The sequence below is a fragment of the Magallana gigas genome, chromosome 8 (assembly GCF_963853765.1).
Source record: "Magallana gigas chromosome 8, xbMagGiga1.1, whole genome shotgun sequence".
NCBI classification, from domain to species: domain Eukaryota; kingdom Metazoa; phylum Mollusca; class Bivalvia; order Ostreida; family Ostreidae; genus Magallana; species Magallana gigas.
Window position 1 is genome coordinate 29,630,083 of NC_088860.1, and position 13,620 is coordinate 29,643,702.

A 13,620-nucleotide genomic window follows, 5' to 3' on the forward strand; every position below is an offset into this window, starting at 1 on the left:
ACACAATCAGTACGAACTGTTTCACTGATAAAAATTATTGAACGTTACACTTCAACCAAGAAAGCTAACTCTTAGTTGATTTTTTGTACTATACTGTAATGTACAATTATAGGGTGAACAAATTTTGTTTTTGATATTTAATACAAATAGTTAGAATAAAGTTCAATATTCCTTTACATGTATTATTTAAAGCTTATTAGTGTATGTATGTGTATCAAGTATGTGCAGTATAGTACATACATGTACGCAGGTAAATAAACAAGTGTGTACGAACTTACAAAAAGTAAAAAGTTCTAGGCATTATACAGAGATGTGGTCGCGAATTAAAAAAAAAAACGAGATAAAAAGGTTGGTTTGCATGAAAGCATGATGTTGTGGACTGGCATGATCAAACCTTAAATAAAACACAGTGCTTATACGCAAATTAAAATCAACTCAATCTATTAGACCTGTTAAGATAAAAAGTAGAGGCAAATCATGATCGGACATAAAGAAGACAATGTCTTTCGTATCGCCAGGACAACTGAAACTCCACAAAATATTAATGAGGATATTTAATGTTCTACATTTTAAAAAAAAGCAAGAAAAAAATGATGCAATGTAACTTATGTCTGTTGTTGCTAATTAACGAAAACACAAAAACGTGTACATATGTATCTTGACAATCTGATGTATTTTAAAAAGAAAACTTTTAATATCAATATGGAGCAGTCAAAAGAATTGAAGTCTCCACTCTATGTTGTCTACGTTAAATTCGAGAAAGCATTTGACAACCTTGACAGTACCAACAGTCGTTTGACGCCAATTCCTAAGTTTAGACGGACTGAGAAGATACGGAAAGAAGACTAGAAGAAAACATATCAACACCTAATATAAGAAGATGGAGATGGATTGACCACACATGAAGGAAACCGAAAACTTCCATCACCCGGCAGGCACTCCACTGAAACCCACAGGGGAACAGACCAAATAGAAGACCAGAGAACACCCCTCGTCGCAAACCACGGTCCACAAACTCCCTCGATGATGATAGAGGGAATCGATGTGGATCACACGTGGGTTATACCGATGAAAAAGCACCTTCTCACAGAGATAGAGAGGAGAGATACAAGTGGTATCAACTAGAAAAGCCAGCTCAAGATAGGACAAGGTAGAGGGATGTTGTCGGTGGCCTAAGCTTTTCTCTGGAGAAAATAGATTTAGCGGGTAAGCTAAAGAAAAAATCGTGTGCACGACCTTCGGTACATAAATCATTTAATTCGTTCAAAATCTGACTTTACATTTAATTGGACAAATAATCAAATAATGACCGTCCGGTTACAAATACTCGAATGGTCCAGGATTTTATATTATTGTATTTTGTGTTATTACATTTTGCGTCGAGATCAACGCAAATGTAATATTGAAAAATGTAATAACGGGAATTTATTACATTTTGTATTTATTACAATTCGCGTTACTACAGTTACTCCAGTGGTGTGTCTTATTATCTCATGAAATGGAAATAAAAAAAAATAATATACAAAATTCAGCTTTTTTCAAACTCAAGCATAAAAGTATCCCATGGTTTTGTTTAGATCCTCTTTTATTTTTTGTGAGTTGTGCCATTGATTGGCAGAAAAAAATATTATCGTGAATTTTAAGTTGTTTGTTCATAATAACGTATGATCAATTTTGTAAAAAAGATTCTAGAAGAGTTGACATAAAGATGACATGTAAGTCTAAATATTGTTTATTTAGCAATACTAGGCACCCCTACACTTCATTTTAAATGCAAAATCATAAATCAAATATGTCAAGAAATTATCTTTATGATTGAATTTTGTTCTCATTAAAGTATGAGTATTTTTTATAGTATTGTGAAGAAAGATTCACTATAACGATGTATAAAGTATTTGGTTTAAATATTATTCACTTACATGATATGCTAATATTGATATAACGATATATTCAGTTTAACGTAGAAGTCAAGAGGCACTTTGATGAAGATGTAGTACCGTCTGGAGATCAGGGGACAAGTACTGGAGTGTTTACAAGCACTAGAGGGTCCATAGGTAGCCTAGAGCCTAAAACTGGATATTTAGTCTAGCTCAGATATACATGTGTAGGATGCTGACCCCCCCCCCCCCCCCCACACACACACACACACCCACACCTGAGGACCAGCTCTCCAGATGTCGGCCGTAGAGTTTTCTGACGTTAGAGTCGTTTTTCCACCCTTCCACCTCACTTCCACCTGCCGATTGCAATGGACTGACCTTTATAGAGCTAGGAACTGAAAATTTTGATGATAACTCTCGATTTGTTTTAGCTTTTACAATATTCGTATTCAAAGCATTCACATTAATTAAGGCAAACCAAACTTTCCCGCAGATGTTTTTTATATGTGTTACGTAATCAATGTATATATTCAGTTAGTAACAAACTGGTGTGATATGTTATATAATATAACATTTATTATATACATGTATCTTATATTGTATAACGATAAGTTAAAATGTTTTAGATACTCGTCACTATTATAATGTCATTATCAATATATTTATTATTGGCAGAAATGTCCTATTCCATATCCATGTATCTATTATAGTTCTGTTAATACTTTCCATTGGATATCCTAGTACTTTGTATGCTAACTCAGGAAACTGGTTAACACGAATGTGATGCATGATAGTTTGAGTCACACAACTTTTCTGAAGTTGCCGCCATTTGAAGGCTTATGTGTTTTTCCCAATGAAAACAAATATTAGTTACTGAAAACTAAAAAGTATGGGGAGAGGGATAAGTTATTTGTCCCAGTTTACGTCATCCATACCCCTACAGATGCCGCAAGCCGAATTTGGAATATTTACATTCCACATATTTTTTGCTTGTAAAGGTGTTGAAAGCTACGGCAGTTATAACACTGTAATACACACAGGCTACTCAAAGGTTAAAATGACGAGTTTTATTATGACGTCACAATCGTTGAACGCTGTAAACTGCAACGTCACAAGCGAAAATCAAAGTTCACATTTGCTGACAAGACAAGAAGTTAAAAACCATATTTTAAGCAGTAAATCATGATTTTTTTAAGTACACAGTCTCATAGCTGCAGCGACATATGCATTCAAATTTCCACAACGCGCTAACGCGCGTTACTCAATTTGAATGCACACACCGCTGCAGTTATGAGACTGTATACTTCAAAAAATCATGATTCAATGCTATAAAAGATTGAAAATATTTTAAAAATCAATGGGATTCATTTTCGTTACGAATACATAGATCAAAGTTTTTAAATCGGCAACGAAAGGTGATCATTGAAAATCTCTCAGATATCAGACATGAAACCGTTAAACTTGGATATCTCGAGTTCGACAGCTTTGGGATATAAATTCGAGATGTCCGTGGGTATGAAATACGGAAGACGTTAGATTAAATTTGAAATGCTGCATTTCCTGTCGAACATTACCATATGGAACAATTATGACACATTAAGTTTAATACACGTGGACGCAATAAAACTTAATCAAAATATATTTTTCCTTCGAAAATGAGCTCAATGGGCTTTCGTATAATAAATCATGGAAATTCGATTATGAAAAAAATTACAACCAGAGCCCGGGTATTGCTAGAATGCAAATTCATTTATAAAATGTGCAACAAACACGGTCTCTTGGCTAATGTTACATGAAGAAGTAACGATGAGTTACACATAATTCGTTTATATAATTCGTCCAGGCTTTGTAAATCTAAGAAAATAAAATATTTTATCTCAGTGTGTGCCCTAACAGGTGGAACATGAGTCAAAGAACTGCCATGAAAACCCTTTATGGTGAGCCGAGTAACGAGGCAACTACAATCTCCATGACATAAGCTTTATATAAATTATATGTAGATTATTTTGTTAATAATAACTTATTGACCTCGCTATAAACACCTTGTTGTACTGTGTCCCTCGCCATAAATGTTGGTGCTGCTTCAATGGAATCGTTTTTTTTTTGTATTATAAGGTGATAAAAAAATAGTCAATGATGAAATGTTTTGGACTTAACGTTACAAATTCAATTCATAGTGCAATCACAGTCAAAGACACTAAAAAATGTAAATATTTATACATGTTAATAATTATGATTATTAATTTGGGTACAATTGTGCTTTCCCCGCCATATCGCGCCCTTCAGTGGGGCCAATTTATCGATTATTGATCTGTCCATTGTTTGATAATACAGACGTTTGGAGATGATTTTCAAGTTGTTTGTTTTAAGCAATGACACAAACAGTTGAATTATGATCTCTACGTTGTCAGCACTGCCGACGAGGTGTATTGTCTTGTCGCTGAGTCTTGTCGATCTCTTAGGAATGGATGTATGGTTTAACGTCAATTCTTTTTACACAGACCTTTAAAACGTTCGCCAAACCTTTGTTTTACCCACCACCAAGTCGTATATTTTTGAATTGGAAAGGACAAGGAAGGGTTAAATTTACCTAATACCTATAAAATATTATTTTGAACTTTGGTTAAATGGCAACCTCTCTAGGAGTTGTGTTCGCTCAGAAGGAAATAATTATATTTTGTTTTTAAACTAGAAACATACAGGTATATCATTCAACGTTTTTTCTTCGTGAAAAGCCCAAATATCAGAATCTCAAATAAAATAATAATTCGACATAAAAAGCAAGTTTTCATAATTCCAGGATTTCAGCCATCTCTATGTACTAGCAAGCATGTAAATGACAAGAAACAAAGCCTCGCACTCCTTGAAAGAAATATTTCCCCTAAAAAAACCTTTGTAAACAGCATAGTGTTTGTTTGTGCGTTAAGATTAATCAAAAGACAATAGTACATGTAGAACTGTGCAAAAGGAATTTAAATGTCTTTGAAGGTCTCCCCGATCTGTAGACATCTCAGCGTTATCGCGTGTGTTCGCTCAGCACTGGAGCTGTCATCGCCCTAACCTGTAACACAAGCCGCTGACAGATTGAGCTTTACAAGACAATTCAACAAATCCAAGATATCAATCAGCAAAGATTCACATAGTTGTAAGGGACCAAAAGGGGTGGGAGTCTGCACAGGGATTCATTATAAAACTCTAGCATGCCAATATTCTGATCGTTCTTTTTGCTGGTCATTCCAGATGATGTTGCCGAGTTCTGAGTGATGAAGCCGGGAGATCTACTCCATTGCCCAGTGAACAGTCCTCAAAAATACTGGTTTATACAAGAGCACCCCTCGTTATCTTCTTTGACAGATAAGCGATCAATCGGAGATCCCCCGGGTCTTTAGTAACCATTCAAACTGCACAAACACCATAACTAGGCGATCACTCCGTGGCTACCTCCAGCCGCGGACAGACCGTTCTACGACCGCCGCCATGATGATGGAGACAAAAAGTCCGGATACTGTCCGGAGTTTCACCATCACTTACACCCCCCGCGCCTGCAAAACCGGCGGCATTTTGGGTAAGTGTTACAATTTGGTTCTGTCGGATGGCTGTCATATGATATTCAAACATTCTGTCAAATCGAAATTAACATTGGAAAAAACCTGATAATGATACTTTATACAAATAAAGTATTTATATATAGAAGGTTATATTTTCTCTTCAGCTTTTTGTGCGGTAAAATATATCTTGTAGGCCAAAATGATATCAATGAATTAAAGTTGAAAAAATTACAGAGAGCCACAAAAATATATTGAAAGGAATTCAATTATTTTGACAATGGACGGGAATTTTTGTTTTTCTTTGTTTATAGTTATTTGGATAAGATTGGGGAAAAACCATCAGATGTTAATCTGATTTTAGATAAAATTCAAACTTTTATTTTCAGTACATATAACTATTTCAATATTTGTCCCAAGACAATAAACTTTAACTTAGTTTATTTTTTTCCACTTAAAGGAGTGTAAATTGTTCGGTGACTCTTTCGATCCCGGCAACCTGTGAGGCAGTAGTTGTTGCATGAACCTTTTTACAGATTTACTGTGCACGCAGTGTCGTAAAAGTCACGCCATAATGCATATGGATACCCCATAAATAACCCCAGACAATCGAAAGAATGTACAAAACAAAGGAAGGCTACATGTATAATGTCGTCCGTCTAATAACAAAATATGGGATATGAAATGATTTATTCATATTATGTCAATGAATAATTAATAATCATTAATAATCAATTTAAAAGTTACAGCAATGTCATTGTATTTGTTTGTTTTGTTATTTTGTTTTGCTAAGACTGCAATTAAGGAAGTAAAATGAAGACTTGTTTAAATGTAGCTCAGCTTTGCATCAGATGTGGGGGATACAGCGCATCAAACCACGACTACTGTATTCAGTGCGTCGAGAGCCTCAAAAAGACATGCTGTCATTTCGTAAGTAATGTGTAGAGGAAGTTAACAGCTACCGAGTATAACGCCCTCTATTTCTTACAGAAACTTACAGTTTATTCATAGCTCTATAGAAACTGACTTGACTGAAATCTACACGCTCTGTTTATCGATTGGTTGAAACCTACAGCAACTGAAACTGACAGGACTGAAATATACACACCCCGTTTATCGATTGGTCGAAACCTACAGTGGCCTAAGAAAAATCACGGACAGCACGAAATAATCATGATAATATCAGAATCAAATTCCAAAAGTCCTGAAACGATTTTCTTTTAGCTAGCTAATGATGTACATAATGATATTAACAGTAATTTACTGAATTTCAATTACGTTTTACAACCACTATGTAATTTTGTTAAAAGAAAGATGTATAAATAACCAAAGAAATGCTTTCTTTGATGATTCATGCGGGTTTTGAAGGTAACAATCATTAGAGAAAAAAAATTATAAAACCCGCTCATGCAGGTTATGTATTTTTTTTTCTACAACGTCGCCACCTTCAAATCCCGCATTGATCACCAAAGAAAGCATTTTATTGTGACAGGAGGCATTAATAAACACGACGGCACTAGTACTTAGTAATTATTTTGTACAGGACCTCAAAAAAGGCATTTTGTAAGTTTGTAAGTAAGTAAGGAGACATTAAAAAAGATGTCATTTCTGAAGTAATCTGGAGAAAGCTTTGATAAAGACATGCAATGTCGCTTTGTGATTATTTTGTAGTTACTACATGTTATCCGTAATAGATCAGTTATGAAGTCATTTTAGAAAACAACACTCAAAAAGACAAGTTGTCCCTACAATATAGTAACCAATCAAACAATCGTGAATTATATTTTCACTACGACTTTGGAATAGTGAAAATTTGATTCGCGTTAATTTTATATACCGTTCTAGGTTATGATTCGCGGAAAAAACATGACGCGAAAAAACCTGATATACGATATAGTCATCTGTGGTAGACTCAGAAAGAGTGTTGAAGATATTTTAAATCGGAAGAGAACCTATAAAATGTTAGAACTGAACATAGAAGAAATCTGTAAAGATACGTAAAATGATTGATGTAATTTTAAAACTACGCGATTTGTACATAGCATAGACTATATAAATAGACATGCTGTCCATTCGTGTGTAGTGTGGAGAGGACCTGTACAGTAGTGTCACATCGTAAATAAATAACAGTCGAGTATGAAGGATGATTGAGGGGCGTGTTTTTACTTTTAAATGATATGTACTTATCTGCAGTAGGGTGTAAGGGGCTATATTGTCCGTATTTTAAGTAAACTGTGGAGGGCATCGGAGAGACACGTCATTTGTGGAGAGTCTTTTAAGACATACAAACACTTTGAAAGTAATATGTTAAAGTCACTTTTTAAAATACCATGTTTTGTCAGTTTGTGAGTTAGCTGTATAAGACCTCAAAAAGACATCATAATTAATCTTTAAGGAGCCTGCAGGGTCATTTTGTCATTTTAACAGCAACTTTAAATGGAGCCTCAACAGATATGGTGACATGCTGAAATTAATTTAAAGATCTTATTTTTATTTTATAAGTAATTTACAAGTATAGAACACCTCGTAACGTCGTTTTGTATTATGCATAAAACGAGCCTTCATGTAGGAGTATGAGGGAAGTCTCTAAAAAAGGAACATAACAACTTACGATAATTTTTTGAAAGACAGATTGTTCTGTTGAAGTTCATACGAAAACCATTGTCAACCGACGCGAAGCGGAGGTTGACAATGGTTTTCGAGGGGTGTCAATTTCAACTGTTATCCTCCCAAACAGGCACTATTTATTTTGTTATACTGAATGTCTTAATTTTTAAGAAAATTTTACTGCTTTTATATAGAAATAACGTGAATTCTACAGCGAACCGTACGCGCATAATTTTCGCGCATGTAACATTTTTTAATGTTACCCGTTGCCAAGTGCGTTGCTAACGCTGAGGGTAATAGTAAATATTATTAACTGCGTCTTAACCAATCAGATTTCAGTATTTAACATGAAAGTATAACAATGTAATATACCGTAGAAAGCAATGACTGGTTCGCGATGAGAAATATTAATTCGCGACGAGGAAGCTTTCGTACCCCTCGCGAAAAAATTCTCACACGCGAATACTTTTTTTTACACTTTACATTGAAAGACACATTGTAGCTAAAAAGACTCATTGTATTTTATTCTTTAGGCTGTAACTGTGTAAGATAATCTGAAAACTGATGTGCTGAATAAAGTAATTTTTAAAATACTGTTTCAGAGAAGTTATTCAATAAAACAGAAGCCGGAGAAGAGATTGGAAAATAAAAAAGTGGAGAAGAAAGAGAGCAGAAGTAGGTACATGTGTTACAAAATGGACTGGTGTGATACTAGTATCTACATTTAATACTATAGTACTAGTTTCTCTTTCTCTCCTGTATCAGCCAAGTTCTGTGCCGGGTGTAAGATGTCTGATGTAGGAACCAGTGGGGGTCTGTGTCTGATCTGTGTGGCCAAGAGACGGGAGAAGGAGCGCCAAAAGAACCTGCATAGGAATGACTTGAAGGACCTCCATGTAAACTGTGTTCAATTCCCATCACTTCTTTATGATGCTAAAGTTTTTGTTTTAGACTACATGAACATCCTTTATAAGGCGTGCTTTGTATTCAGACATAGGAAAAATTGAAATTTTAAAGTTGAACTTATATATGTTTCTCTTTACAAAAAAAAAAAAAAGTTTTCGGCCAAAACTTCATAATTGAAATTCTAAGATAGATCTGACTGTAAGTGTTGTTGACCATCCAGCCTCCTTAATGCTCTCTTAAATATGACATGATAATATATAATTTGTTTAGTTTGGTAGCGGGGATCTAATCAGACCTTTCTCAGAGCCTTTGAAAGATGATTCTTGGAAAAAAGGTGAGTCCATAGATGCTTTTGAGGGTCCTAAGCGCACCGTGATTTATACTTTTATAACTATACGAAGTGTAAGTGTCGAGACTCACAGAAGTGGTTTCAAATGTGGTAGGTAGGGTGTCCGGATAGGGCCATTTGCGTTAGCGCGACATCGCGTTCAGATAAACGAACATCGCGCTAACACACAACACGCCGTCGCGCTAACGCAACTTTGACAACACGCCGTCGCGTTAACGCAACTTTGCACAACACGCTGTTGCGCTAACACACAACACGCCGTCGCGCTAACGCAACTTTGCACAACACACTGTTGCGCTAACATACAACACGCATGGGATTATAAAATTTTAACCTGTCCAAAAATATTCCAAATTTAACTTGAAAATTCTAGACCAATGAAATTATGTACTTTTAATCCACAATATTTACATTTTCAACTGTCTTTGATAACATTACGAATCATTTAAAACCCTTTAGATCAATAACTTCATAAAACATGAGTAACACAAAATGGACGTGTCTTATATAGCATAACCGAAGAACTGTATTGGCTGCGCGGCGAAGTAAATAGTGGTTTTAAAATGTTGTTTTAAAGTGTACAAATTGGAAATAATATAAATATAAGTAATAAGGAATCTTTCTTTCAATATTATGAGGTGATGATTTTGGTCGGAGCGTGGTCAAAATTATAAAGCCCTTCGTGCTTTATTGGATTTGACCACACCCCGACCGGAATTATCACCATAGAATGATTCTTTATTCCATAATTAATAGCGAGAAATATTACATACCACCTTAAAGAATATACAAGTTCATGATCTAAGACAATTTTCTTAAGGTGTTGAGGACCCGTAATTTACCAACAATCGGGTGTACTAAAGAAAAATCTATTCTCTGGGCGTCACTTGCTAATATTAATATTTGTATTTCCATTTATAATGTTGTTTGTCCTATATATAAATCACCAACAAGTGAATGCACCCATAACATATCATCCGAAAGTGGCGTATCTTTTTGGTTGGTAATGTAATTTATGATTCTTACAGACTGGCGATGCATTGTATGTCTTCAACGTGTACGACCAGAGAAAAAGCCAACATGTTATGGCTGTGAAATCAAGCAGATGTTGTTGGCAAGGAAACAGGTCAGTGAGTACTTTAAACACTGTGAAAGCCCTGTTGTTTATTAGCCAGCATTTTCTAATTTAAAAATGCTTATTTTTGAAATGTGTATACATGTTAACTGAACTATAATTTTTAGCTATATTGAAAACGAGGGCTGACCGAACTGTCAAAATTCAAAATCGTTTTGCAATTAAGTTCAAACAAAAGTTGACTCTCTTGAAATTGCCAAACAACCGGTCTCGTTGTATAGTATTGTTGCAGAAAAACGGCATTTTCCCCATGACTTTAAATATCTGTATGTTACGCACAAAGAATCATGTTGATATAGACAAGCTACGTAGACGACTACTAGTATATTTACACAGAGGGTACGTCCTGTATAAAGGCATACATTACTTTACGCGCATTTTTAATCGAACACGGCAATTGCCATTCGATCCGTAAAATTACAGTTACGAAGATGGCCATATTTTCTCTATTCCCATATATGTTTGTGAAAAACTTATTGCATGGTTATGATGTCCATCTACCTCTACCTAAATTGTAAAATTCATGGCCCCTAGGTCAGGGGCTCATGCCTTAGGGCAGGGCCAATGTGGCCGAATAGAGGAAATGTATCGATTATAGAATAATATATGGGAGATAAAGATGTGCAGTGTTCTTATGTTGATAATGTCCCAATGTTAAATTGTGAAATTCACTGCCCAACAATTTTAGCCCCTGGAGCTGGGGTATGGATAATCCGAGATTCCTCCGACTTTTGAACCCCCAACCCCCCTTTTTATGCCCCTCTTCGAAGAAGAGCGGGCATATTGCTTTGCTGCTGTCGGTCGGTCCACCAACAGTTTTCGTTCATTTTCTTCGCAGAGGATGAACTTATTGAAATGCAATTTGGTATACAGGTTTATCATGATAATATCTAGGTAAAGTTTGATATTGGGTACGATCGAGCAATATTCGACAGAGTTATGGCCCTTGGACGTAGAAAAATTCCAATTATTTGCAGTTTCCGCTCATTTTCTTAACAGGGGATGAACATATTGAAATGAAATTTGATATACGAGTTTATCATGATAATATCTAGGTAAAGTTTGATACTGGGTACAATCGAGCAATTTTCGACAGAGTTACGGCTCTTGGACGTAGAAAAATTCCAGTTATTTGCTGTTTCCGCTAATTTTCTTCGCAGAGGGTGCACATATTGATATGAAATTTGGTATACAGGTTTATCTAAACATTTTCTAGGTCAAGTTTGATTTTGGGTATGATAGAGCAATTTTCGACAGAGTTATGCCCCTTGGACTTAGAAAAATTCCCAATATTTGCAGTTTACGTTCATTTTCTTCGTGGATGTTTCCAAGAGTGGGGGCATAAGTGTTTCACAAACATCTCTTGTTTATGAATGATTTTTTTTTTCAAACATCAAACAATAAAAGCGGGGTAACAGTCAGAGGAGTCTCAGATTATGGTTTAGACTTCAAAATGAAGCTTTATAAGGAAACATATGAGACTCTCCGACATGTCAATCTGAGGGATATGGGACTCAGGTGACTGTCTAGGCCTGCTGGCCTCTTGTTTGTATACACTGCCACCCGGTAAATTCAAAATTTACAGCATGACAAAGTTGCTTACAAATGTTACAGAGTGTAGATGATATAGCAAAAGATTTGGAAAGGTATAAGCTGGAGGCCAAGGGTGTCAAAGATGAATTCCTCTCCTCTGAACCAACCGAGGATGACACTAAATGGGTAAGAGAAACTTGACAAGATAATAAAGCATTTTTTCTTGAAAAGATCAAGCAATATTTGCAATATACGCCACTGTATCAATATATACATAAATCGTATGTAGAGATGTTATCAATAATCAAAATGGAGTTTAACTTTTGGTCATAATTTAACATTGTTGCCCACCCTATCTTTTCAAGGAAATATCATTTGAGGCTAGGAAAAAGTCTCTGGAGGTAATTAAAAAGTCTATTAGTCAAATGAGTCCATCCAAGAGACAAGACGTGACCAAGCAGAGAGAGGCTGTGCAGTATGTGGACGACCTGATCACCAAATGTCAGACGCACGTGAGTCTGCTCAGCTCAGTATATAAAACAGGGAACTATAATCTGATACCCCCATGAATAGGGCTGAATATGAATATGCTTCAAATGTCAAAGGTTCTTAGTGACCTTGACCTTTTAATTGTGATGACCTTTAAAAGTCACATTACTAGTAACAATTTTAAAAAAATCGAAATCAAACGACACGATCATTAGAAATTTCATACACATTTCGTAATTACAATTAATTCGGTAATTTTGGTGTCCTTTTATTCAATTATAATTATAAGTAGCTTTTACACATGATTGCAACTAAAAAGGTAGAAAAAGTAAAATAATTTACTCAAAACCTAGCACCGTGATGGTTTAATATATCTCTAATGGCCAGCAGGCAATCATATCCTGAAAATGTTTTCAATTTATTTTCCATCTAGTTCAATGGCAAAAGACGAAAAACCACAGAGGACTGATGAAAAGAAATGTAGATATCTAAGTTTTAGTCCATAAAGCCCGACTGCTGCAGTTGTAGACTACATGTATTAGAACTCTATACCACAACTCACACACCTTGGTTTTATCATTAAGACTGTAGACTCTATGAATTAACCCCCATTAATCAATCAGAAACAAGATGAACTACATGTATATTAATATACCCATGATATGTGTTGTTTGTTTGTCCAAAATTGTCATTGTCATCAAGATGAAACTTTTGTAAATCAAAAGATATTTTACCTTTCAGTTACTTTTTTGAAATTTAAAAAGAACCATTTGTTTAAACTTTAATGTTGTTGATTTTATCTTTTGTTCAACAGTGAGATATATTAGAGGAACAAACTGGGAATATGTATAAAAGTATATTTGAATTACAAGCAAAACTTAAAATACAAGCAAACCCTCTCAAAAAGAAAAGTTTGGTGTATCAATAAAACTATTTTTATTTTTAAATAAAATCTAAACAAAAGCAGTAAACAAAACTATAAAATTATAAAATGGCAGGTTATACAGTAAAATGTAAAAACAAAGAAAAAAACCACCACAAAAACAGCTACCCCACACTTGACTGAGTCTACACTACAAGTACCATGGTAATGCCCAGTAGATACAGGTATACATTGGCCGTGACAGGAAATGAACATATCAGTGGCCAGCCAGGTAGGCTAAAGGATAAAAGGCT

At 35.1% G+C, this 13,620-nt stretch overlaps 1 protein-coding gene across 1 annotated transcript; it reads left to right on the forward strand.

Annotated features, from left to right (window-relative positions):
• Positions 1-4,344: 4,344 nt before the first annotated feature.
• On the forward strand, positions 4,345-13,056 carry LOC105337432 (uncharacterized). Its single transcript, XM_034474569.2, has 10 exons — positions 4,345-4,350; positions 5,235-5,445; positions 6,261-6,355; positions 8,635-8,707; positions 8,798-8,928; positions 9,209-9,272; positions 10,316-10,413; positions 12,037-12,141; positions 12,321-12,467; positions 12,878-13,056. Exons 1-10 carry the CDS (start codon positions 4,345-4,347, stop codon positions 12,911-12,913), a joined length of 966 nt encoding a protein of 321 aa, XP_034330460.2. The 3' UTR covers positions 12,914-13,056.
• Positions 13,057-13,620: the final 564 nt, after the last annotated feature.